The sequence below is a fragment of the Notamacropus eugenii genome, chromosome 1, assembly GCF_028372415.1.
Source record: "Notamacropus eugenii isolate mMacEug1 chromosome 1, mMacEug1.pri_v2, whole genome shotgun sequence".
In the NCBI taxonomy this organism is placed as follows: domain Eukaryota; kingdom Metazoa; phylum Chordata; class Mammalia; order Diprotodontia; family Macropodidae; genus Notamacropus; species Notamacropus eugenii.
The window spans coordinates 445263177-445291063 of record NC_092872.1 but is presented as its reverse complement, the minus strand read 5'-3'; the positions used below and the strand labels follow the sequence as shown (position 1 = coordinate 445291063).

Sequence of the window (27887 nt, the reverse complement as noted above, 5' to 3'; positions counted from 1 at the left end):
GGCTTCATATCCCCAGAGATCATGCTTGTTCTTGGCACATATTAGGCACTTAATGAGTATTTTTAATTGAGTTTAATTAGACCTGGAAGGGAATTAGAACATCCACTATTAGAACATAGAACATAAAATGTCAACTGGAAAAAAAAAAGCTTTAGACTATTACACTAAGACATAGAATGTTAGAACTGGATAAAACATTGGAACGTAGACTATCAATGCTCTAAGAGATCTTACATTGAGAGACCCAGCCTTGGAGTCATAATGACTCCTGTTCAAGGTCTGTCAGCCCCTAACAACTCTCCAAAACTGTAAGTTACTGATGAAATCAGTAGAAAAACATCTTAAAACATAGAAAGCTATGATCCTGTGGACATTAAACCTAACAAGGACCTTAAAATATAAGATGTTAGTTATGAGATGTTAGAACTGAAAGACGTTCTATCGCCAGTGTTCCATGTTCCCTTCCAGTTCTGTCCTTTCATGCTCTATGTTCTTACATTCTTCATTCTCAAGTCCCTGGTGGCAGAGTGAGGCAGCCAGTAGTACAGTGAATAAAGTGTTAGGCACAGAATCAGGAACATCTGAGTTCAAACCTGGCCTCAGACACTTACCAGCTGCGTGGCTCTGGACAGCTTGCCTCACATGTAAAACAAAGATAGTAATAGCACCTGCTTCGCCAAGGATCAAATGAGATAATAGCTTTTAGGTGCTGAGCAGAGTGCCTTGGGGATGCTTATTCCTTTCCCTTTCCCTTCACCCCCTTCCGTTTTGGGTATTCTACAGTTTTGTGATCCACTTTTTATGACCACCATCTTCTTACATATTTCTCTTTTCACAATATATTGTCCCATACGTAGTACCCTGCACTATTAATTAAGTTTTTATTCAAAAAATTCACTTGGTCCACTCACAAAAATTATTTTTTCTAGATCATTTTAATAATTGCCTTGCTTCTTTTGCTTACCCTCCCCATTAGCACTACACACACACATTCATACACACACATCCTCACTTTGTCCCTGCCTGGGAAGCGTTGCATGTCACCATCTGGATCTAAAAAAGATCTCTTCTTGTTCTCTGGAGCAGACAGAGCCCATCCACCTCTTTGTTTTATTTGACCTAAGTACTTTAGGTCAGCCTATGTCCAAAAACCCCATTTCTAATTGGCTATCAGCTTACGTGTCTCATTATTGTACCTTACCAAGTCTAAAACTGGAGGGGCTATGTCAGGGGTCATCTGATCAAAGCAGGGTCTTTTAGTAGCCAACCTTCAGTCAACCTTGCAGAGCTATATGTCATTCTCTCACTATTGTTACCAAATGCTGCAGAGGTACATAAAGTTTAGGTTTTCAATTCAGCAGCATCTATTCCCAAAGAAAACTTGCAGTTCAGTTCAATAAATGTTTATTGAGCACTTGCTACGAGAAGGGCTCAATGTTCACCTCCTAGCTAGGGAGAAGGTACGTGTACATTAATGAACATAATATAAAATAGATGTAAATAGTTGGAAAGAGCCTTCAAACACCAAATATTAGGACATACAACATAAGATAGTTGAATTGATGAGATCCTAGAATACAGATTATCAGAATTTAAAGGGACATTAGAGATCATCTAGGGCAGGAGTGGAGAACCTAGAGGGCATAGGCCTTGAGGCCACAGGTTCCCCACCCCTGATCTAGGGCAACTGCCTCACTTTATAGATGGAGAAATTGAGGCTTAGATGTCGGAAATGACTTACCCAACACCTCTTAGTGGCAGAGCTGAGAAAATCCAAGTTTCCTGATTTCTAGTACAGTTTTCCATTCACCATGAAACCTCCTGTCCTCCTGTGTTTTATATATTTAGTCCTGTGTATGCCAAAGGTAGCATCACTGACCTTTTTCTACCTCACAGGATATTGCTGAAAATGGCTGTAGCCCAGCCACAGAAGATGCTTTGCCAAAGGCTGCTCCTTCACCATTGGCTGAAACAAAGGATTCCAAACTCCGAGAAGACAGGAGGCCCATCACCGTGCACTTTGGGCAGGTATGCACAAGAACCTTTCTTTTACAATTCTTCCAAAATAGACTATTCAGAAATATTAACTAGCCTGTCTACAATTCAGCTTGATTTTCAGAACTTTTTTTCCATGACAGTTTTCTCCAGTGAAAGCTGCTTTCAACTTCAAGTATTCAAAAGTATTTTTCTGTTTCAAAATCTCACTAAAGAAATTCTCAGAATTTGGAAGCAAAGCATCATGGCCATGGCGGTCAACTTTTTTGACTCTTCTATGAACTCATTAAATCCAACAGCTTCTGCTCTCACTACCTGAAAGTGAACCAACTCATTAGAACCTTTTAGCATGGTAGGCTCCCTCTCTGTATCCCCACGTAAAAGGCAGCAAACTTTGGCTTTAAGAAAATCAATTTGGTTGTTCTTTATTAATATACTCCCAGAAAATCCATATCAGAAGTCATTCTCTACAGGGTAAACATCCATGTTCTGATGCAGGCAATCCAGAAGTATTTTCATCTATTATAAGTGTTGGGAAAACTGTCTTTTTGTTGAATGTCTTTCCAAAGTTAAACATGGTACCATGACATAAAAAATTAACTTCTCTTTGTCAGTTTCTCACTATGATCATGCTTTTGTGCAAAGAAGGAATCTTGTCTGTTCTTCATCAGTTCCTTTGATTGAATTAGGTATTTTGTCTCTGAAATTCTTTTCAGAGCAAATGTAAAACGATTCCTTTGATAAAGTGGAGTGTTAATAAACCAGTCTTCTCAAGATACCATTGACAGAGAATGGGGGATAGGGTAAGACAAATCCAACAGCATATGGACACAACCAACACTGTGTCAGAAGAATGTTACTAATACATTACTAATATTTTATGTATTGGTGTCTTGTTAGTCTGTTAGACTGAGCTGCATGAAATAGGAACCTCTTTATATACTTCCCCCTACCATCCAGACACAACTACCTATTGCCTAGCAGAGTAAGCATGAAACAAATTTGTTGAACAAATAACCAGCCACATCAAAACAAACTGTGATACTCTGGTCTGTTGCCAGAGAAAAACTGGAGATGGTCATCAAAGATACCTCGGATTGAATTCCAGCAGTTTTAATATTCACCCCTCTGTCCTCCCACCTAACCCAGTATTAGTCTGCTTCCCTCAGCAATGCATCTTCCTAGGTGTGCATAAAAATGACTCTTACTAGAACAAACTGCCCTCTCCCCACATATACACATTCTTCCTTTTTAAGTTTAGTTTTTTATTAGGATTTTGATTAACATCAACAAAACGAACATTTGCCTGTGTAAAGAAGAACAGAAAAAGAGTATGTGAAATGTGCTTTAAGCAGCTCAGAGACTTTTTGCAATATGTATAAATTTTAATACGGGAATACCAAAACTATCCTCCTTGTCTTTGTCCCCTTTTGAACTTTCTTCTGCTCTCTTCTGAATATTTTGTAAATGTTTCATTGATGCTCTTTCTTTTTCTTTGAATCACTATCACTACCTCCTACACCCTCCCCAACCCACCCCCAAACTATAATTCTCTCAAATGACAAATAAGCATAATCAAGAATAATAAATCCATACACTGACCATGTCTGAAAATGTAGCTCCTTCTCTTCCTCCATTATATCACCTCTCTATCAAGGGGTGACATGCATGACTAAGTCTTCATCACACCTCTGGAGTCATGACTGGTCATTGCATTCATCAGAATCATTAAGTTTTTCTAGGTTGTTTTATAAATTATTCTACTGGTTCTATTCACTTCACTCTACATCAGCTCATACAAGTTCTCCCAGCTATTTCTGCATCTGTCCCTTTCATCATTTCTTATGGCACGATAATATTCTATTACATCCTTATCCCATAGTTTGTTTAACCACTACCCAGTTGATATGCACCCCATTTGTGTTTGTAAATCTGGGCTACAATATAAAATAGTGCTATAAAACATTCTTGTACTTATTGTCTTTTCTCTCTTTCATCTCTTTGGGCTATCTGCTTCGTAGTGGTTCTTCTGGGTCAAAGGGGTGACTTTCTGAGTATAGTTCCTAATTGCTTGTTAGAATGGAATGATTGAACCAATTTACTGCTCCACCAGCAGTGTATTAGTGTGACTTTCTTCTCACAGTTATTATCACTGTTATTATCAATCATTTGGAGCATTTTTTCTTATGGTTGTCACTTTTCTTCTTTTGAACTCCCTATTCATTTCCTCTGACCACTTATGTATTATGGAATGGCTCTTGTTCTCATATATCTGTATCTATTCTATATTCTTGATAACAGATCTTTATCCAACAGATTTGCTGCAAAAAAATTTTCCCACTGTTTTCATTCTAATTCTAATTGCACTGATTTTGTGCAAAAAATTTTCAATTTTACATAAGCAAATCATCTCCATACAAAATACTTTCACTGATGGACCTACTTTGAGGGAATCAATTACTGAAGTTCAATGGAATAAGCAAGCATATGTGCAAGGTTTTGTTGGGAGGTTTCCCTCAGTGCAGTATTCCTGAGGGCAAAATAAAACTGAAGTTAACTTAAAGCCAAATTTGCTAAATAATAATCATAAATTAACTATTAGATCAAAAGCTGGAAAGGACTTTAGAAATCATCTAGGCCAACACCATTTTACAGATGAAAAAACTGAGTCTCAAGTTAAATTATTTACCTAAAATCATATGGACTATATTAGGGCTAAAATTTGATTTCAGGTTGTTTGATTCTAAATCCAGTGCTTTTTCCATTGTAGTACCACACAGAAATAATTTTGAAGGAAGTTTCACTAAATTATTTCATTTAATGAAGTGGTCTTTAAGGTATTTTTATTTCAGTTTTATTTCAGCCTTAAAACACTTAAGAATCTTACAATAAAAAATGTTTTATTTGCCATAGGTTATTAGTTCAGGTGGCAAGTTTGCAGATAGATTTTTCTCATCCATCTAATGCTTGGTTTGAAATAGTCATGTTGCCTTATCTTTATGGTTTTTTTGGTTTTGCTATTTTATTTTATTTTTTTGCTTTAAAACTTAAAAGGGGAATATTCACTACAAAAAGAAAAGATCTGGTTAAAGATCACCTCAGAATGACATCATTTCTACTTCCCCATACCCTCCTACTTCTGAAAAATCCTTCTTCCCTCCCTCCCCCACCTTCCCTCTGGACATTAGCTCAAAGTTGGAACCAACCTGAATGACTGTCACTACCGTTGCTAACAATGAAAGCTTTGGGCACATAGTATATCTATGATGGCAGCCCCAGGCAGGGAAGGTGTGGGGGAGGGGGGCTCTTTCCCCAGTAGGCTTTGTCCCTCTTTCTGCACGCGCGCGCGTACACAGGCCCCCCCCCCCCCCACACACACACACACTCCCCTTCTGGGCAGATGCATTTTTGAAAATATGACACAGAGGTTGAAAAATTTCCTAGTGTTAAAAGTAAAGAAATCTTTCTCCTATTTTGTTGAGAATGAAGGACTGTTTTAACGTCCTTTTCCAATAAATAGAGAATAAATGTGTGTTTCTGTATGTACATAAATGTAGATAGCAGGTGTCTGAATGTACATGTGCCTCTATGTGTGTGGATGGATAGATGGATGGATGGATGGATAGATAAATAGAATAGATAAGAGGGGGAGGGGGAGTCAAATAAACAATTAAAAAGTCACCCCAAACTGTTGAAATAAGAGCTGTTTGTGCCTTCACAGGTCTGTAAACTAGGGAGGATAAAAGTGTCTTTTTTCTCATCTGTGATTGGCTTCACGTGTCTGCCAACATTATGCAAGTGTGCTAGGGGAAGACAGAAATTTTTAAAATGCATGCATGTGGATGAGGGTCAAGCCCCAAGTATCAGTAATGCAGTGGGCTCCCCTGTACAGCTGCAGCGCTGGAGCCTACCACAGCAACGAGATGCCTTAATTGAGACATGCTGTCAAAGTGACAAACACATTTGCATACAGTCTATTTATTTTCACCAGGGAAGGTCTACAGTCTGCCGTCGGTTGAACATTCTTAATCAGTTAGCTGTAAGTGAGCCGGCAGCTAGCTGTCCTGTGCTGGGAGCTTTTCTTCATTACATGACAGATTAGCTAAAGGGGGGATGGTCTAGGGAAGGCATTAAACCCCTTCATTTTAACTCTTTGTGGCTCACCCTGCACGTTAGCTTCTGGCCCTCTCCAGTCTGCTCACAGTTGTGACAGTCTTCATTATTCAGCCATTTCTTAAATACACAGTATCATGGTAAATTATTCGTAAGCACCCGTGTAGTACAGGCAGGGCCATGGAGCTCAGAAACATCAAGGTTTCAGATTCTGTGATTCTAAAAATGCTTGTGTTTCCCTGAGAGTTTTAATTATATTCCTGTGTGTATGGCAAAAAAAGATGTAATTTCATTCATTCAGGAAACATTTATGAAGCTCTTGTTATATGCAGTGAGTGCCCTATGCTCTGAGAAGGGAAGAATTCAAAGATAAATAAAACATTGCCCCATCATCAAGGAATTTTTATTCTAGTGAGGAGATGAGACTTGGACACAAAAGAGAAAGATTATAGTATGATGTGGGTTTATAAGAGAAGCACAGAGGGTTGCATGATCAGATGAGGGAGAGATCACTTTAAGCTGGATGAATCCAGGTAGGCTTCAGAGAGGTGGTAGCATTGGAGTTGGGTCTTGAAGGTTGAGTGCTGTCAGTGATAGGGGTGGAGAATTTGGGACAAAGGGAATAAATTTGCCTAAGCAAAAGCAATGGGGAGTGTGGGAGAAGGATGCAGGATGTGTTAATTATCTAGCAGATAATCCTATCCAAAAATCTCCTTTTCAACTCTAATATTTTATGGACTACCATTTCAATATTTTGAGGTCTCTTGTAGCTTTAATATTCTTATTCAAACATTCTAAGGTTCCTTGTACCTCTGACAGTTTGTGCCCTATGTTCTTTTAGCCCTGATGATAGTTGAGGAAACTAGTTCAAAGAAGAGGGAATTACCTGCCCAAGGTCATACATAGCATGATTAGTAGAGTAACTTGCGTTGTTCAAATCTCTTCCCATCCATCATGATGGATCAAGTCAGAGTATGGGTTTCAGATTCTGGTCTAGATTAATACCATCAAGGACGTGTGCCTCAGTTAGGAATTTTACTTGCTATTACCAGTCCTCCTGTTAGGAGGCAGAAAACAGAAATAAAGAATCATATCGAGGATCATGGGAAATGGCCCCAGGGTCCTTCTGCTTTGCATTCTCGCTTAACTGATTGATCTGTGGACAAATGAATCTCTTGCTTTCCACCCTGATGGATTCCAAAGGGCTTGTGTTGAAAGGTACCTCTTTTCCCCCCAAACTAAAAGAACATTCTTTAAGCTATTTAGTATAAAGTTCCAGAATTGAAATAATGCACCAGTGGAGTGAGTTGGAGCCAAAGCCAAAGATTCCAGTGGTTCCCAGAAACTTAGGATGGCAGTTGGTTTGAATACTTCCCAAATGCAGACTGTATTGGATGAGGAATTTCTTCATTTTTGTAGCACTTCTTCACTTTGTAACACTGTTATATGCTACAAACCAAGCCATCTAGGCTCATATTTGGTGGCTGTTTCAGCTACCAAGAATGCCCCTTTTTAAACCTTTTCCCATTTGAAAGTAGGGAAGCCAAAGGCTCATGTGCAGTGGAGAGACCAGTGAACTAGGAGTAAAGAAATCTGAATCCTAGTCCTCCACCCTGCTGCAACTCATTATCTGACCTTAACCAAATTATAACCCTTCTCTGGACTTTGCTTTCCTCATTTGTAAAAGGAAGAGGTTGAACTAAAAGATTTTGAGGTCCTTTCTACTTCTACCCTTCTAAGATTCTTTATTCTAAAGTGCTTTCAGTCTGTATTCTAAGATCTTTCCTAACTCTAGCATCCTGTATCCTAATATTGTCTATTCTAAAATCTCCAGCTCTGGCATTTAGTGATTCTGTGAAGTTTTATAAAATTACTGGATCTTAGTGATTCAAACAGAGAGCACTTTGTAGTGAGGAGGAGAAAGCACAAACTTGGAGCTGGGAAACCTGTGTTCATATCTCTGTGCCAGCATTTCCTAAATGTGTAGCTATAAGCAAGTGATTCAGCCTCCCTTTCTTCATCTATAAACTCATACTAATAGCCTGTCAAAATTATTGTGAAGAAAGCAGTTTATAAAAAAAAAAAACTTTAAAGTTATTAGTTCATTTCATCAAGTGCTAAGTGCCCTACTAGTTTTGTCACCATGTTTGTATTTCTTTTTGCTCGAATGGAGGAAAAAAATAGCAAATAATCCCTCTAATGGCAGAATTTCTAGTCCTGGGTAGTCATAAATCTGGATTTTTGTCTTCTCCTAGAAACACCTTTGTAATCATAGGAATTACACTCAAATCTTATTTTCCCTTAGGTACATTTTTATTACTAGATGAGAAGCAGATTTTCAAACAGAAGATCAGTGATAGGGAAGCATTGTGGTACATTTGAAAAGAGCTGTGGATTTGAAGTCAGAAGACATAGGCTCCAACCCAGCATTGATATTTACTGCTTTTGTGCTGTTGTGAAAATCTCTTAACATCTCTGGGTCTCCATTTCTTCACCAGGAAAATAAGGGCATTGGCTAGATCTTGATAACTTCTAAAGTACCTTCCAGCTCTAATTCTGCAGCTCTTTCTCTACTTGGCTGTGTTTTTGTCATTGCCCCTTGAGAGTCAGTGTGGTATAACAGAAAGGATTGACCTTTACTAATTATGTGACTGTGGGTAAGTCACTGATTCTCAGTGTCCTCATCTGTAAACTGAGGAGAGTAGTACTTGAAATTACTACCTAACAGGACTGTAAAGAGATAAAAGCAGAAGGTATTATTACTTTTCAAGAAGGTCAAGTTGATGGGCCATGGTTGGCCTTTTCATTGTCTAGTCACGTTGTCCTTTAGGCAGTTATCTGATGGAAACCAAAGTTAACAATCAAAGAAGCTTGCCTCTAAACATAGCCTTAGATTTAGGGGAAAAAAGAAACTGCCAATAGAAGAAGAGAAATGAGATTCAGGAACTTCACAAGTGCTGAGTTGAAAATTCAAGAGATTTTGATTAAAGATTCAGTGTTTGCTGAAATGTGTTTTGTTAACTTTGTAGATATCTTTTGTCTGTTTTCATTGAAATGAAGAAACCTAAATATCCTAGCCAACAACAGTCGAAATCAGAAATATCTTCCTGATACTGTATTTGGTAGACTTTATTTGAAATGTTTCTAGCCAAAGGAAACTCAAGATTCAACTAGCAATTGCTTTGAAACCCAAACCACTTATTCTTCATTCATCATGGATTGAAGATAGCAGAGGACAAGTATATTGAAACTGACCACAGACTCTTAATGCACAGAATGATAGAGCTGAACTAGATATTAGAATATAAATTGTTATAATGTAGAACACAATGTTGAGTCTGAGAGAGTCTTCCAAGTGGTCTAAAGTGTGGCAAGCACACTGGACTGGATGCTAATGAGCCTGAGTTTGAATTTCAGCTGACATAGTTCTGTGACTGTAGGCAAGTCACATGACTTCTCTGAAGCTCAGTTTCGATCTCAAGAAGATATAGGTAATCATATTTTGTACTACCTACTTTATGAGGAACAAATGCCATAGTATATAGTACTGCACTATATAAATCTTAAATGGAATTAGAGGAGAGGTATTAGAACATAGAACTGTTGATACTGAAAGAAGCCTTAAAACTTCTTAGAACCTACATTGTTAGAACCTATATTATATGTTAAAGCTAGAAGAGGCTCTAGAGGTCATTTTACCCAGTGTCCTCATTGAAGAAACTAAATCTTAGAGGGACAATTGACTTGTCCATAGTCACACAATGAGTTAGTAGTGGCCAGAGTGAGGACTTGAACCTGTGCCTACTGACTCCTGATAAGAGCATCAGTTCTTGAGCCACTCCACCATACTGCCTCTTTGTCTGAGACAACAACAGAAGCAGAATGGCCCCCCTCCAGGTTTATAGCACTCTATGAAAATGAGTTTCTTTCTGCCCAGTCCTTGAAGTATTCTGTGAGTGAAGGTGTTAATTAAACATTTCATCTACTTTGCAGTAATTTCAAACAAGATTGATATTTATCTTGTGACAGGCGCTTCTAGAGTCTCCCGATTTAGGGAGCTCTGTAACTTTGTGTTAGAAGTTAATGGATATAAGGGTGTTTATATCCATAAAGCATTATGTAAATGAGGAATTAGGATAACGAGCCATGCATTTCTATTGCTCTTAAACACTTGTTAAACTCCTTGTGGCTTAGTGGGAAAAACACAGGACTTAGGATCAAAAGGTATAGGTAGCTTACCCTAACCTACCTTCTCGCCTAGATTTCTATGATCTCCATTTTGCAGATGAGAAAACTGAGGGTTGCAACCTTTACAATACCATAATGGGGAAGAAGAGAGAGGCAGAGACAGAGACGTTTTAGAACAGAGATTGTTAGATCAATTTCAGCCCACACATTCCTTACACCGGGAGAAAGAGTGTCATTGTCAAGACACTAACCCAAGTCAGCCAGACCACGCCCAAAGCTACCTCCCAGGCTATGGTGTCTATGCAATAAATAGGATTCCTCCCTCCCTCCCTTCATTGTGGGAGGAGTCCTGGGACTTTATGACTGCAGACTTAGTTTGAATCCCAACTCTGCTACTCTTTAACTGATCTCTGATATTTAGTTGCGTTTTCTGTATAGTAGGGATAATGGTTGTGCTATTTAACCTCACACACTTGTTGAAAGAAGGGTGTTTCAGAGGACTTAAAGTGCTATGTAAGTTTTTATTACTGTGTCCACTTTAGGGATGGGAAAACTGAGACTTCACAATAGGATGCTAGGATTTAACATGGGCGGGGAAGACCTGAGAGAGAATCTTGTCCAACCACCTCATTTTACAGATGAGAAAGCTAAGATCTAAAGAGGGGAAGCAACTTTCCCAGGGTCACAAGGAAGAAGGAGTTGGAATCCAAGCTTCTGATTTCAGATCCAGGAATCTTTGCCCCAGAGCCCCCTGCAGTGATGTTCCCAAGGTCACACAGTTAATAAGAGACAGATCCAGGAAGCCAAGCCAAGTCTCTGTAAGCTGAGGATTATTTCCTCATGGCCACACTGCCCTGCTAGCCAAGCATCTCTCCTTCTCTTCTCATATGGGCAGACTGGATCTTTCCTCTTCTCTCTCCTGTGGTCTCCATCTGTTTTCCTTATGAGTCCCCCTTAAATTTGGGGGAACCTCTGATTTTTAGGAAGTTTATAGAATATCAGATTTGGAAAGGACCTTAGGAGTCATCTTGTATGATGCTTACCTGAAGTATTAATCCCTTCTGAAACAACTGACAAATGGTATGTCTTGAATACTCCAATAGTGGGGGTGCTCCTAGGGTAACCTTTTCTACTTTTGGAAAGCACTAATTAATAGAAAAATTGTTTCTTATATTGAGGCTAAATCTGACTCTCTGCAACTATTCCTCCCCCTGGTCATAGCTCTTACTTTCACCATCTGAAACCAAGCTGAATAAGTCTTATTCTTCTCCTAGCAATAATAGCTGACATTCGAAGGTTTGCCAAATCCTCTCTCACTGAGACCTGGCTTCCTCGTGAACACCCAGCTTCCCTTTACAACATTGGTTCTCTTTCAATCCTACCCCACCACTCACTGATCGTAGTGGAAGGATACTCCTTGGAATCCTCCTTGCTCCCCACTACCACATCCTAGGCAACCCTCTGCCACCATCACTCAGGACCTTCTACTTTCACTCAACCCATATCTACCACCCAATCAAAATTCTAGTAGCTCTTCTCTACTGACATCCAAGATACTCTTCTTTCCTCAATAAGTTCAATGCCTGGCTCACAGACTTCCTTTTCTCCTTAACTCTTGTGCTCATTCATATTAGTGGACTTCATCCTACATACTGATACTCCCTCAAATTCCTCCCAGTTCCTTACCTTACTCATTTCACATGATCTACTGTCCTACCCCATCTCAGCTACACAAAGAAGCCATCCCCTTGATCTTGCCATCACCCACAAATATTCCGTTTCCATGAACTCTGAAATTCACTTATGATAATCTGTCATCATTATCAGCTCCTCTCTCTCTCTCTCTCTCTCTCTCTCTCTCTCTCTCTCTCTCTCTCTCTCTCTCTCTCCCCCCTTACCACCCCAAACCCTGTTCTTTGTCCTCACTCTCACCTCCAATATCTTGATCCTTCATTTTTCCAGGTTATTACCCCTACAGTAGCTACACTTTCTTCCCTTCCCCATTTTGACCCTTTGGAAGCCAATTGAGCTCTACGCTGACCTCTTTTCTTGAATCGCTTGCCCCTTTATCCTGTTACTGATCTTGTGCTGCCATGCCGAAGCCTTGGATTACTCTACCATCTGCTGCCTTCACTATTATTCATATGCTGCTGAACAAAGCTGGAGAAAATCACAAAACTGCTGACAGGGTCCACTACAAATTTATATTACACAAAGTCAACTGGACCCTCACTGCAGCGAGGCAGTCCTTTTATACCCCCCTAATTAACTCACTAGCCCATTTACCACAGTGGCTTTTTATCCTTCCTCAACCCTCCTAAACTCTGCCCCACCCAGCTGAGAAATTTGCCTAATATTACACTGAAAAAAATGGAGATAATTTGTTAAGAACTTCTTCTTCATCTTGTATCACTCAGTTACCTTCCATCAGCATCACCCAGATACCTTTCATTACTCCTTTACCCCCATCTCACAGGAGAAGGTAACCCTTCTCTTTGCCAAAGCAAACCACTGTACATGCTCCAGTAATACCGTTCCATCCCATCTCCTCCAGCATATTTCCTCCTCTTTCATATGCAGTCTCTTACTTATCTTCAGTTTTTCCCTGTCTGCTGACTTTTCTCCTACTGCCTCCAAACATGCCTATATTTCCCCATCCTCTAAAAACCTTAATAGGGATCCATCCATCTCTGCTAGCTTATTGTTCCATGTCTTTTTTTCCCCTTTGTGGCTAAACCCCTTGGGAGGCCATCTACAGTAGGTTCTTTTTCCTTTCTTCTCACTCTCTTCTTAAGTCTCTGCAGTCTGGCCTCTGACCTAATCATTCAGCTGAAATTGCTTTTACAATTCTAATCTCCTTTTCTCAGTTCTCATCCTTCTTGTCCTTTCTTCAGTCTTTTACACTGTTGATCACCCTTTTCTCCTTGATACTGTCATGTCTCTAGGTTTCCATAGCACTACTCTAGCCTAGTTTTCCTACGTATCTGACTACTGTTTCTCAATCTCCTTAGCTGGACCTTCATCCAGGTCATGCTGCTAACATGGGTGTCCTCTGTGGTTCTTCCATCTCTTCTACTTCTGTTTTATTTTACTTGATGATCTCATCAGTTCCCACAGATGTTCTAATAATTTTCAGATCTAGTTTTCCTGCCCTAACCTCTCTCCTGATTTTTTCTCCTGTGTCTCTCATTGCCTATCAGATATCTTCAGCTAGATGTCCCATAGACTTCTTAACATGCCCTAAACTGAACTCATTACCTTTCACTCTAAATCCTCTCTTCTTTCCAACGTCTCTGTTATTGTCCAGGATACCATCATCCTCATCATGTAAACTGATAACCTACCTGTCATTCTTATCTCCTTCCTTTCTCACCTTCACATACACAATCTGTTGCCAAGTCATGTCTCTTTTTGCCTTTACAATACCATGTCACTATTCCTTCTTCTCTCCACTAACATTTCCACCACTGGTGCAGACCCTTATAGCCACATACCTGGACTACTGCAATAGTCTGCTGTTGGGCTTCCCTGCCTCAAGTCTCTACCTACTCCAGCCTTGTTCCACTTACCTTTTGAATTGATCTTCCTAAAGCACAGGCCTGACTGTGTTGTATTACTCAGTAAACTCCAGTGACTCCCTGTCAACTCCAGGATCAATATAAAATCTTCTGTTTAGATTTTAAAGCCCCTAATAAGCACACATGCATGTACTCACACATATACCTTTCCAGTCTTCTTACACTCACCCCCATGACTAATCCTATGACACTGTCCTCCTTGCTCCCTCCTTCAACAAGACACTGCCTCTTAACTATGTATTATCATAAGCGGACTCCTCTTCCTGAAATACTCTCCCTCCTCATCTCAGCCTCTTGGCTTCCTTGGCTTTCTACAGGTCCCAAGTAAAATCTCACCTTCTTCAAGAAGCCTCTCCCAATGCCCCTTAATGCTAGTACCTTCTGAGATCATTTCCAATTTGTCCTGCATATATCTTGTTTGTACAAAATTGTTTTCATGTGGTCTCCCTCCTAAGATAGTGAGCTCCTTGAGACTAAGTGCTGTCTTTTGCCCTTTCTTTATGTCCCCAGACCTTACCATAGTGTGTGGCACATAGTAGGTGCTTAATAAATGCTGGATGGCTAATCAACAAAGAGTACCTTGTTTGAGATGTATACTGTAGGTATTATTATCCCCATTTTACAGAGGAGGAAACTGATGCTCAGAGAGAGGAAGTGATTAACTTCCATTTTTTACAGCCATCCAGTCCTATACCATGAGTATTCATTAAGTGTCTACTTTTTGCAAGCTACAAAGACAAAATGAAAGCAGTCTCTGTCCTCCTCCTTACATTCTCCTAATCCGTCTAGTAAAGAGCAGAAGCAGGACTCAGACCCAGATCTTAACTCCAAGTCTCGCATTCTTGCTGCACTATCTTTTCATGACATCTCTTTAAAAACATGCTTCTCCTCCTCCACTTCCTCAGGCCAAACTTCCCCTGTTTTTCCATATTGATTGGTTTTGAGTTCCTTCACCATTGTGATCAGCCACCTAGACATGCTCTAGTGGGTCAGAGAACTTTCTAAAATGTGACTTCCAAAACTGAACATAACACTCCAGGTTATTGACCGAGCGGGGCACAGGATAATACAGCTATTGCCTTTCTCATGCAGGACATTATGTCATTTCAGAACACACAGATCAAAACTATGTCTGTAGCTTTGCAGAGGAAATAAGCCACCTCTAACAGGTAGTGATGTGGTGGGAGCTGCTTTTTGACTTTCCAGAGCTGTTGACATTGAACCCTCTTAGAGAACCTGTGCTGCAATGGAGAAAATAAAATGGACACTCTGAAGTAAAATATTCTTTCTTGGTGGATTATTTCTAGCACTTGCTCCCTCAACCTCATTCTCCTCATCAATGAAATGGAAATAGTAAGGCTTAAAGAGCTACCTGCTTCCCAGGATCATCTGTAAGGTTCTGTAAAGAGCTGTGTAAATGTGATCTAATGGTGGAATGCTGGTTTGGCATCTCTGCCTTGATGTTTGCTATGGGGACATGAGTAAGAATACCTTACATTTCTCTAGCACTTGAAGATTTATTTAAAAAAAAAGAAGCACTGCGCCCACCATCTTGCTGCCACAACATGTTGCTGTGGGAGAAAGCCCCTGCCTCACCTCCAGATCCACCAACAGCATGAATCAAGAGAAATTAGTCAAGCTTCAGGTTCAGGTCTGGATAGGAGGCAAGGGCACAGCACACCGAAAGAAGAAGGTGGTGCATAGAACAGCCACAGCAGACAACAAGAAACTTCAAGAGTTCTCTCAAAAAATTGGCTGTGAATAATATTGCTGGTTTTGAAGAGGTGAACATGATTAAAAATGATGGGACGGTTATTCATTTCAACAACCCAAAAGTCCAGGCTTCCCTCTCCGCCAACACCTTTGCAATCACTGGTCATGCAGAAGCCAAGCCAATCACAGAAATGCTACCTGGAATATTAAACCAGCTTGGCGCTGGCAGCTTAATGACTCTTAGGAAGTTAGCAAAACAGTTCCCAAGGCAGGTGTTGAATAGCAAAGCACCCAAGCCTGAAGACATTGACGAAGAGGATGATAATGTGCCAGATCTCATAGAAAATTTTGATGAAACATCAAAGAATGAAACAAACTAGAGTGCAATGGTTTTTGGCGGCCAGCATGGACCAGGTTGGAGCAAGGAACAGGCAGCTCCCAAGCAGTACAGTGGCAGAGAACATCACCTGTTAATAGTTCAGTAATATAAATATTTTGTATATTAATGATGCTGTTTATTCAGTATTTTTCTGTCAGTTGATTTTTCATTTTGCATTTCTCCCAGGATCTACTCTTTTGGTCAAAATACAAAGTACTGGTGCAGCCTTGAGGGTTTTTGTGTGTTCAAGAGTGCATTGTGTATGGTTGTACGAGCATGTGTGTTTGTGTCTGTGTGTGTGTGTGTGTGTGTGTGTGTGTGTACAATGGAAAGCAAATTGAGTAACAGTTCTATTGATCCTGCCCCTACCCCCAGTAGAAAATAAAAGAAATCTTTAAGTCTCAAAAAAAAAAAAACACAACATTCCTCACAATGATCCTGTGGTAAGCTTCATTATTACCATTTTACAACTGAAGAAACAGAGGTTCAGAGGGAACAAGTAACTTCCTTAGAGTCACACAACAAGGAGGCAGTGGAATCAGACTTCCTAATTCTATGAGCAGGGCTTTTTCCACTATGCCAAGCAGCATATCCATATCACATAAATTGGTACTTCACCTACAGATACTTCCTTACAATTTCACTTATTTAAGTACCTGATATTTCCTAATTTGGACATCCGGGAGGCACAGTGGTTAGAGTGCTGATCCTGGAGTCAGGAAGATGCCTCTTCATGAGTTCAAATCTGGTCTTAGACACTTACTAGCTGCATGATCCTGGGCAAGTCACTAAACCCTGTTTACCTTATTTTCCTCATCTGTAAAATGAGCTGGAGAAGGAAATGGCAAACCACTCCAGTATCTTTGCTGAGAAAATTCCAAATGCATGCAAAGAGTCAGACACAATTGAAATGACTGAACAACAAATTGTCCAATTAATGTTCTTGCCAATAACCTTTTTTCAGTCTGTTACAAGATTCTTCTTGTGCCCTATTTGTTTCCACTGTAGTCTTCCTCTGGTACTACCTTGGGCTGTAGTGGCATAGAGGTAACCAGGAGCACTTGAAAGTTCTGCCAGTAAAGCAGAAGCTATGACAAGTCAGAAAACCTTGATTCCCAACACTGCTGCTCACTAGCCGTGAGAATTTGAGCAAGATCCTTAATGCCACCAACCCTCTCTTAGCTTTCCTATAAGATGGGAATAATGATACTTGCACAGGAGGAGTGCTGTAAGGAAAGCACTTAAAAGCTCTTAAAATCCTATAAAAATGTGAGTGGTTGTTGTCATCATTGTTGTCGTATTACCAGCAAGATGGAAAGGCTTCAAGTACGGTCTGAGACACAGATCATGTCTTGTTGTAAATGGACCAGCCCAAGTAAGTGCAGAAACTCATCATCAGAATGTTGTCTGTTTTGGCCACAGCAAAAAAAGGAAGGAAGGAAGGGAGAGAGGGAAGGAGGAAGGAAAGAAGGAAGGGAGATTACTTCTACCAAGGGAAGGGCAAAGGTAGGGATTGGGGAGGAAAACCTTCATCTGCATTGTTAGAAGTGAATTCCCATCCCACTGAAATCAAGCATTCTTTGAGTACTGAATTAAAATCCATTTACATACCCACATACAGACTCTGATACAATTACCAAAAAGAGAAGATAGGAATAAAGGGTCATTTATTAAATTCCATTTGAAATGCAGATTTGGGCAGGAAGATTGCAAGGCATGGGAATTATTTATGTTTAATTTCAAAAATATTATAGCCAATTGATACCATTGTTGCAGCAGTCTCTTCAGCTGCACTGAAAGTACAAAGACCAAGCCTTTATACAGTAGCTTCCCTAGAGAAGACATTAGAATGATATGGTCGGCAGGGAAAAAGACAGAATTTCTAGATGTAATATACTAGTGGACAGAATCAGTATTTAAATGCTAGACCAACACAATGAGCCGAATCTAAAAGATGAAATTTAGTAGAGATAAATACAGTGCTGCCTTGGGTTCAAACAGTGAACTATACAGGTATACGACAAGAGAGGCATTGATAGAGGACAGTTGTGAAAAAAATGTTGGAGGCTTTGTGGAGTAACTGCAAGCTTACTATTACTCAACAGTGTAATATGGCAACACTCTCTCTCTCTCTCTCTCTCTCTCTCTCTCTCACACACACACACACACACACACACACACACATACACACACACATACACACACACACACCTACCTTAGGCTGAATTAAAAGACACATAGTGAACAAAGCAAACAACGTACTTCTACTTTACTCTGCTGTAGTCACACTGCATCTGCAATGTTGTGTCTACTTATAACTGTGTTGTACTGTTGAATACCAAACTGTTTATATGTATACTTTCTTGAGTTCCCTAATGCCCTCTATGCTCATAGCTCACATTGTCTCCAAGTCCAGGAATATAGAGTACTATGACATACAATGTGGCTTTGCCCACTTTTACCATCTTTTCATCAAAAGATGATGTACAATGTTATGTAAAACCACCTTTATGTACATCGCACATATAAAAACTGAAAAACACAACACTTCGCCCATGATGGATGAAGAAAATCTAGTTGTTCAGCAGACCTAGGGCTTTGTGGAAAGTCAGAGCAACTATAACATTCCTGTGTAGGGCTGCTTGTTACATGTATTACACAGAGGAGCCCATAAATAAATAGCAGAGCCTATCTTTCTGCACCAGTGCTTAAGTATGAAAATACAAATATGCTTTACACATAATACATATTTATAAAATAAATACATCAGTGGGTATAGGAATAACTGTATAGCCCAGATTGACAACCAGTGAAAAGCTCAGAGGGTCTTTGAAACAATTGGCTCCATCCATCAACCTATATCAGCATTGGAAATTGCCTCTTGTGCAACTAATCCAGCTCTGCCATCACAACTGATTGTAGTCATGTGTACTGAACTTTAGGCCCTTAACTAAAAGACTCAGGTTCCTTTAGCATTAACTAACATTCTCTGTTCTTACTTTGTATTTTCTTTTGTTTGTTTGTTTTGATGTTTTTTAATTTTATTTTTAGTTCTCTACTTCCCTCTACCTCCCTGACATCCAGGGAGAAGACAAATAATAGTTACTTTGTATTTCCTAAGGTCCTTTTCAGCTTTAGCATTCTGCATGTTAAAGTTCCGTATTTGAGGTACCATGTAACTCTTCTGTTCTCTCTGCTAACATTAATATTATTAGGTCCTTCTAGCTCTGACTTCTTTGTTCTGTATTCAAGAAGCAGCCTAGTATAGTGACTAGAGTGCAGAACTTAGAGTCAAGAAGGCCTGAGTTCAGATCTTACAGAGATCTCTATTAGCTATAGGAGTTATACCATTATAACAAGACAAATCAGGGAACCTCTCAGAGACTCAAATTTCTTCATCTGTAAAATGGAAATAATAATAGCAGCTCCCTCACAGGGCTGTTGTGAGAAGGAAATGTGATAATATATGTAAAGCCCTTTGCAAACTTCGTGGCATTATACTCCATTAAACGTCAGCTATCATCATTCTTATTCTTACTTTAAGATGCCTTCTAGTTCTGAACATTTTATATTCTGTACTCCTAGAAACTGTATGGTATACTGGCAAAAGTGCTGGGTTTTGGAATTGGAAGCCCTAGGTTTGAACCCTAGCTCTGCAGCTTACTTCTGATATTGAGCAATCAATACATTAATCAACAGTCATTTATTAAACATCTGCTTTGTGTCAGGTGCTATACTAAAGCAACAGACTGGAAAAAGATAAGCCACCTCTCTTCCTGGGACTTCTATTTCCTCATCTATAAAAGGAAAGGACATTAAATCATTTGCAGGCTCCCTTCTAACTATAAATCCATCTATGATCATATATTCCAAAATACCTTCTAACTCTTAATATTTTATAGCCTAAGAAACTAATATTCTGTGACACTATGAAATGACCCAAGTGGTGAAAACCCAGGTGGGATCACCAGCACATAGATCTCCTGAAAGTGTGCAAGATGCACAATGACTGTGTCCCTGCCAATGTTTTAGGGTCTGTCAGTTAGGAAGAATGCCGTTTAGTGCCAAGTACAACTGTTGCAGAATGCTATGGAGTACACATTCAGAAAGATGGGGTGACCAGGGTTGATGGTAGAGAAAGAAGGGCTTTTCTTATTATGTAGATTCCTCCTACAGGAGTCAGATAAGACCAGGAAGCTGAAATGTTGCCTTTTGTGACTCTCCTAAAGTGAGAGAGACTTGTTACTTTCAGCTCTCCCCCCCCCCCCCCCAAAGAAGGAATGGATTTTGAAAAAGTATGTTTCTTCATCCTTGCTCCCCCCACCCCGTCAGCCCCTTCTTGGAGCTCTGAGACTCAGAGATCTGTCTAGAGAATCTAATGTCAGTATCCAGACCTCTGATTGTCCCATAAGTGTGCTAACAAAATGGCCAGTTGAAATGGCACAGTTCTCTCCCCCCCTTCATTTTTAATGCCACATTGCTGGATTCTCAGATTTTAAATGAAAAATATATGCAGTTAGCTGTGCGCTGACAGTGTCCTTGAGGATTTGACAGTGAGATTTTCCAGCAGTTGCTTTTCGTTAGAATCCTGGTGGTGTTTAATAAGGCAGTCGAGCTGCTGGGACCTCTACTTCTTGTTTGTTCTCCGAGGGCTCCGGGGCTGCTGCGGTAAGCACATCGACCAGGGCTGATCATTACAAGGGCGTACGCCACCATGAATAAAAATGTCACACGTTCCCCCATCTCGCAGCAGTACAAAATGTCATCCCTGTCAGACACACATTGCAGGTAGCAGTGTGCAGTCACTACAAATTGGGGAGCTGCATATTCCCCCAGCGTTATGATATTCTTCATTTGAAGCCGAAGAAAAACAGTTGTTAACCTATTAGCTGGGATTTTAAACTCTGGTGAGGCGGCAGATGGGGAGACTTTCACACACAGATAGAAATGTATTCCAGGGGTCCAGGAATTTCCAAGCCTGTTTCTCTGTCCATTTGTATGGTAGAGGGGAGGAGGGAGGGAGAAAAAAAGAAAGAAACCTTCTCTGCTCTACAAACCTCTCTATCCTCTTTCAACAAGGAGACCTTTATACAGAGAAAACTTGGCTTATTTCATATTTAAACCTCCCCTTATTTTTTTAAACTATATTTTGCTTTTAGGGCCAATGTAGTATAATAGAAAGAGTATTGGACTTGGAGTCAGGAGATCTGAGTTCAGATCCTGGCTCCAATACCAAAACAGCATTGTGACTACAGAGAAGTCATTCTGTCTCTCTGAGTTTTCTTCTTTTTTTGTCATCTCTAAATGTGAATAATCCTTAAACCACCTACTTCACAGGTATATAGCAAAAGTGTTTTGTAAACTGTAAGGTGAAATAGGAGTATATTGTTAGGATCCTTATTATTATTCTGGGTAGGGAAGAAAGGTACATCTAGCCTGAACATTGGGTTCCTCTAGGACCATCTTGAGCTATTAATCAGAGGATGATCTAGAACTTTTTTCACCAGGGACAAAAATTATTTGGGAAGGAGATAATACAAAACATTGTCATGTCACCAGTGCAGTCAAGCCGAGAGAGGGTGTGGTCTAACAATCACGCCCTAAAGGGTTGATGAGGGTGATGATTGTGTGGTTCAGTGGAAGACAGCAAAGAAGGATCAAAGACAGCCAATACTACAGGGAAAGAGTGAATCCTCAAGGATCAAGTGCACTTGCTCCCCTCCCCCAAGATCTCAACACTCCAGAATAATGCCTTGGTTTTGCCCTGTGCTAATGCTTGTCCTACAGTTAATTTCAAATCCTAGTTCTTGGAATTTTTGAACTGGAAGACCTGGCAATCTATGGCAAACCCTTCATTTTATAGTTGAGGAAATGGGTCCAGAGAGGAAACGACTTGCCCAAGGATGTGTAATGTGTGAATGGTAGCACCCATACTCAGATCTCCTGACACCACTCCCTGTCGCTCCAAACACTAGCTTATTGGTCAGCAATCACCAAGTATAAAAGAGACTGAAGTCCTAGTACAGAGGAAACTGTCCATTTTTCTCAGCACCACTTATGAAAGCCTCAGCTTTGTTGTTTGCTCACCTTTATGTAACTTCAGCAAACCACTCCCTCTCTCTAGGTCTTCATTTCCCCATTTTGTGAAAATTAGAAGGTTATACAGGTTGATCTCTGAATTTCCTTCCAGTTCTGACACTCCACCGTCTAACATCTACTCCAGCTCTAATATCCTGTGAAAATCAGTAAAGGTTTTTTCAGGCTTTTTTCCCCTTAGAATGTTCTGTCTGGAGTGAACATCCTTTTCAGAGATGATGAATTAGCTTCTGTTTTGCTGAGCCAGCCCTGGCCCTTAAACGTACTGAACTCATCCTCATTGACCTGGTTGTAGTAGGCATGTTGAAATGTGCATGTTTGCAAAGGCAAACTCTCTCCTGAGTCCTTGGGCCTGAGTGGATTTTATAGGCAGAGAATTCTAGAAAACTAAGGAAATTGTCCCCTAAGAGAGAAACAAATCCAAGTTTTGCCAAAAGATGTTCCTGGCTTCTCTCCTACCCCCATTTTGTACGTCTTACAAACAACCCTGATACCAAATATCTGTCAGAGTTTCTACCTAATATCTATAATCTTTGAATTAGCACGCAAATACTCTTTTTCCATAATGAATTCATTCATTCAATAAAAATTTACTAAGTGTCTGCTATATGTATTGTACTTTTCTTGGTATTATGGGATTCAGAGATAAGTAAGAAATGATCCCTGCCCTCAAGGATCTTCTAAACTAGTAGGGTGGCCAAACATTTATGCAAACCTATAGCTATAGGGTAAGTTAAAATGTTATCATGTGCATAAGAATTGTAAGATCAGATGAGTTCATAGGGATCATAGCTTTTAAAAGCTGGAAGAGTACTAATATCCCCTTATTTGACAGATAAGGAAACTGAGGTTCAGAGGATGAAATTATTTGTTCAGGGTCACACAGCAGTGGCAGAGCCTGAATTCAAACCCAGGTCTTTTGACACCAACTGTAGTGTTCTCTCCTGGAGAAACAGAAGGCTTCCACATGGCAGGTAGCATTTTAGCTCAACCCTGGAAGATGAAGAAGATATTAATAGCATTTATATAATGTTTTAAGGTTTATGAAGCACTTTCATTATAACAACCCTTGGAAGTGAACAGTACAGGTAGGATTAGCCCCATTTTGTAAATGAAGAAAAAAACTCCAATATCAGAGACTTACAGAGGTAAAGTGATTTCTCCAGGATCCTATAGCCAGTAGATGGGGAGGCTGACTTTAGAACCCTAGCATTGTGGGCTGTGCCAGCATGCTTCTCTAAAGATGTCACGATTCCAGGTGTAAACTTTCCAGCCTGATCAAGAGCCTGGTAGTGTGCACAGCAGATGTATTTTCCTCTGGGTGAGGAGGGAACCTGGTATCTGTTCTGCTACAGTCAGATTTAGCTGCCCCTCAACATGCACCAGCCAGCGTTGCTCCCTTAAATGGCAGCAGGTCCTCTGAATGTAAAGTTCCAGCTCTGCAGCTGCTCCAGGTTAGCATCAGATGCTCCTCCCCTCCCTATTCTCTTCCTATGCCTCCCTTCCCCCAACTAGAACAACTGAGGTCCCAGGGCTCCTCTGCAATTCCTTTCAAGCCATTTCTGCCCTGCTTGTAGTTCAGCAGCAGAACTTGTTGCACAGGATATCATTGGGTATCCCTCAATGTGCCACTACAAATTCAGCACTTTTCACCATTGCAGAATACTACCCCTGTCAATGAGGGGGCCTGCCCTGAAACAGAGTGACTGCCCAGTACTCCCATGTAGCCCTGGAAGAACAGTCTGAGACTCAGAGGAAATTGACCTCAGAGTATGCAGAAATATCTCCCACAATCTCCCCGACAAGTGGACCTCCAGGCTTATAGATCTTTTGTGATGGGAAATTCACAACTATCTGGGGGCGAGTAATTGTATGAAAATTTTTCCTCATTTTGATTTGAAATCTACCTCTGCACTTTCCCCTGTTGCTCCCAATTCTGCCCTGCTAGAGTCGAACAGCTCTTTTCAGAAAAAAATCTAATCTCTTTTCCCCGTGATAGTTCTTTGAAGACTGAAAGACAAAGGTCATTTCTCATCCCCCACTCCCACCTCACACTGTGCCCAAGTCTTCTCTTCTCTGTGTTAAACATCCTCACTGGATCTTCTTATGCCGTGATCACAGTCCACTTACAATCTCATTCATCTTCCTCTGGACGTTCTGTTTTGTCAGTGTTCTTCCTGAGGAGAGGACAGTACTCCAGACATGATCTGACCAGGACGGAGGACTACAGAACCATCCCCTCCCCCTGTTAATGCAACTTAAGACCCTGGGCTACCCATAACAGACATGAATAAGAATATGACCTATTCTTAGTGGTCATGGTCAAAAATAATTGACCATGAATTTTCAATTCATTTCTTTTTCCAAAGATGGTCTGTTCTAACACAACCTTGGTGGTAGTGCCTGAGAGGATATGGAGGGGTTCTCTGCTTCAATTTAATATTAAGAAAAATTTCCTGACAATCAGAGCTATCCTAAGGAATAGGAGGCCTTTTAGGAAGATGAGTTCCCTGCCACTAGAGGTCTTTATGAGGAAAATGGATGACTATTTTTGATGATGTCGTAAAAATGATTTTTACTCAAATAGGAATTAGAGTAGATGACCTCTAAGCAATGCTGAAATTCTCTGCTTCTAATCCTGTTGCCTCATGCACGAATACCCCCATTACATCCCTGACAAATGGTCATCTAGCCTCTATGAGAACTTACAGGGACATGGAATTCACTGCCTCTTTAGGCATTCCATTCCACTGGATTCTAATCATTAAGATGTTCTTCCTTTATTGAGCTGAAGTCAGCCTCCCAATAACCTCCACCTGTTGGTCCTTGTTATATGCCCTCTGAGGCCACATAGAATAAATTTAATCTTTTTACACATGGAACCCTTCACATATTTGAAAACTATGATTTTAGCCTAAACTTAGCCTCTTTTCAGGATATACTTCCTCAGTTCCTTTAACTATTCCTTATATGACATTGCTTTCAGACTCTTCCTTATCATTGTCATCCTGCTCTAGAAACATCCCAGTTGGTCAGTATTCCTCAAAAAAGGTCTGACCTAGGATTTAACACAATATTCTAGATGTCCTTTGACCAGAGGAGAAGAAAATAGAACTAGCACCTCCTACATTCTAGACAGTAGTGAGTAATTTTTCTTCTGGCAACAACTTAAATTTCTGAGCACCATACACATGAATGTCTTTTTAAATTAAGTTACTTTGGGGTCCCCCCCCCTTTGGCAAATGAGACCAACACCAGAAAGTTAATCACCATTGCCTGGGGTAGTTTTCTGCCATCTCTTCCTACCCTGGACCTTTAGCCATAATGAATGAGCTTCCCAATGTTTAATGAATTATTTCTTGCAAATAATTTCCTTTTGTGTGGCTTAAAATGGACTTCTCAAGATAGCTGAATAAGAGATCATGGCTAATATCAGCTATTCTCTATCTCAAAGTAGCAAAAAAATGCACAAAATAAAGTAAAACGAACTACAAACATAGAACAGAGAGGATGGGGAAAAGCTCATTGCAAGAAACCCTCACAGAAGAACCAAGTAGAGTAAAAATGAGTAAACAATCAAAAAGACTTTCCAATATAATTAATACCATAGAGCAAAAGAAAACAATAAGAAAACCCCAGATGAGAGGGAAAATACCACAGTAATAGCTAAGAGACCCCTGGAAATGAAAATGTAATAAATGCAAGAACCTCCAGAATGGTTTAGAAGAGAGTAAAATAATTCAAGGATAGACTACAAATGGAAATAACTACAGAAATTAGAACTCTGAAAGAAATCTGAGGAGGGGGGGTAGAGGAGGTAAAACAAACCTGGAGAATCTCTCCAAATAGATTATATAAAAAGGAAATTATTAAACTAGGAACTAGTCAGAATTACTAGGGTGGAAGAACTATTGTCAGAACAAAATAAAAATACAAGCTTAGAAAAATGCCAGAGACCTCTGTAAACTAAAACAACTGAACTCAAAAATAGAATGCTCAGGGAAACACAGAACCTGAATGCCTTACTTCAGAAAAGTATACAAGAAAGCTGCTGAAGAATATCAAAAACAAATAAAGTTAACTCAGTAGACTGCACAGATTGCTGACTAAGGAAAATGCTGAGATGATCTTCCCCATAAACATCATGGTTATGCTTCACAATTGCAGCATTAGACAACAAATCTTGCAAACATCTAAGATGAAACCTTCACGTCCCAAGAAGTCACAGTCCAAGCCACACCAGAATTTTCCTTGTTCATAAGAAACAAGCAATAAATGCAATGATATTCAAAAATTAAGGGAAATGAGTATGTAGCCCCAAAATAATGTCCTACAAAGTGGAGCATAACTATTTTTAAAGCTATATTTTCAACAAGAGGAGAATTTTAATTATTTCTTCTGAAAAAGCCAGATGACTTAAAATGTTTCCAGGCCCCCCAAATACTGCCTCCATGGTGGGGCTTGAGACCTTGAATAAAGGGGGTTAAAAGAACTCAGGCTATTTAGCCTGGAGAAGAGAAGACTTAGGGGGCACATTATTCCCTCTCTTCACATATCTGAAGAGATGTCATGGGGAAAAGAGATTAGACTTTGGTATGACCACGGGAAACCTGGGTCATAGGGGCACCTCCCAGTGATCCCAAAGACATGAACCAAGCCAAGGACTTCACTTCTGGGTCTGTCCTTTGAAGAACACCAGAGACATGGAGTCATTTGATCTCTCTGTGTTGAGAAGGTATGGCAAGAGTCAGGGTTAGGAGAGGAAGAGTGGGAACAAATGACAGAAGTTGGGGAAAAAATAAGAAAGAACGTTGGGCATTTCAAAGGACACTACACACACACACACACACACACACACACACACACACATACACAGAGAGAGAGAGAGAGAGAGAGAGAGAGAGAGAGAGAGAGAAAGATCCTTTTATAAACTCCTTTTTTAGAGGTATATCAAACAGAAAAAGTTCTTTTATTTTTGTGCCTTGCATAATAGCAGGTTTCCAGTCCTGTTGAGCAAAAGAACCTTTCTCCAACCCTAAAGGGATCCTATATTGCCACAAAATCTTTGTCTTCCCCTCCTATTTCTCAGTGTTTCATTCATAGGTCAGAGCACTGATGTAGTGGCTGGCTAGAAAAAATTAACCAGGAGAACTCAATCTCTTTCCTCAATTAAGATAATGACAGAGTTTAATTGTGACCTCCTCTTTTGCTGTAACAACCCTGAGTTCCTTATATATCTGAGACTTGTATTCTTTGAAAGTGATGGCCTTTCCAGTTCTCCCTTCCACAAGATTACGATGCTTATTCCTCTTTCTCATCCCTGGGAAGGAAGCCGTTAGGAGTGGAAATCAGGACCAAAGTTGGAGAATGCTTTGCAGGCCTTTGTTTTGTTTCCCCCATCTCATCTGGTCCGTCTCAGGGAGCATCATCTTCTCGGTGAGGATGCAGAGGGGTATGGGGGAGGGAGGGGTGCGACGGGAACAATACTGATTGGTCTTATAATTCAGTAGGCCTGAGTTTGATTCCTGTCCCTGCCATTAATTACCTGTGTGGCTTCAAGCAAAGTTATTCACTCTCTGTGGACTTTGGTTTCCTCATCTATAAAAGGAGCAAATTGGAATAAATAATCACTTAGGCCCATTCCAGCCCTAACATTGTTTTCAGCCTGCCTTCTAGCCTCAGTGATCTGTGTTCTAATATTCCATGTTTTGAATTTCATTCGAATTCTAACATTCTGGGTTACCTGTTCTGAAAGTTGATTGAATGCACGTGACTTTGTGAAATCACTTCCTTTCTTTATATCATCTTCAGAATGAAGCAGATAA

At 40.1% G+C, this 27887-nt stretch overlaps 1 protein-coding gene and 1 pseudogene across 8 annotated transcripts in view; both read left to right on the top strand.

Annotated features, from left to right (window-relative positions):
- The window catches only part of DENND1A (DENN domain containing 1A), a 695411-nt gene that overhangs the window by 606036 nt on the left and 61488 nt on the right, over window positions 1–27887 (top strand). For 7 of the 8 annotated variants that reach the window (XM_072631873.1, XM_072631875.1, XM_072631872.1 and 4 more), the window contains one exon: window positions 1897–2028. In XM_072631873.1, coding sequence (XP_072487974.1) covers window positions 1897–2028 — 132 coding nt within the window. Of the gene's footprint in view, window positions 1–1896; window positions 2029–2138; window positions 6556–27887 lie in introns of those variants that run through there. The other variant, XM_072631878.1, reaches the window with a different exon arrangement.
- On the top strand, window positions 13365–27491 carry LOC140519137 (transcription factor BTF3 homolog 4 pseudogene; annotated as a pseudogene).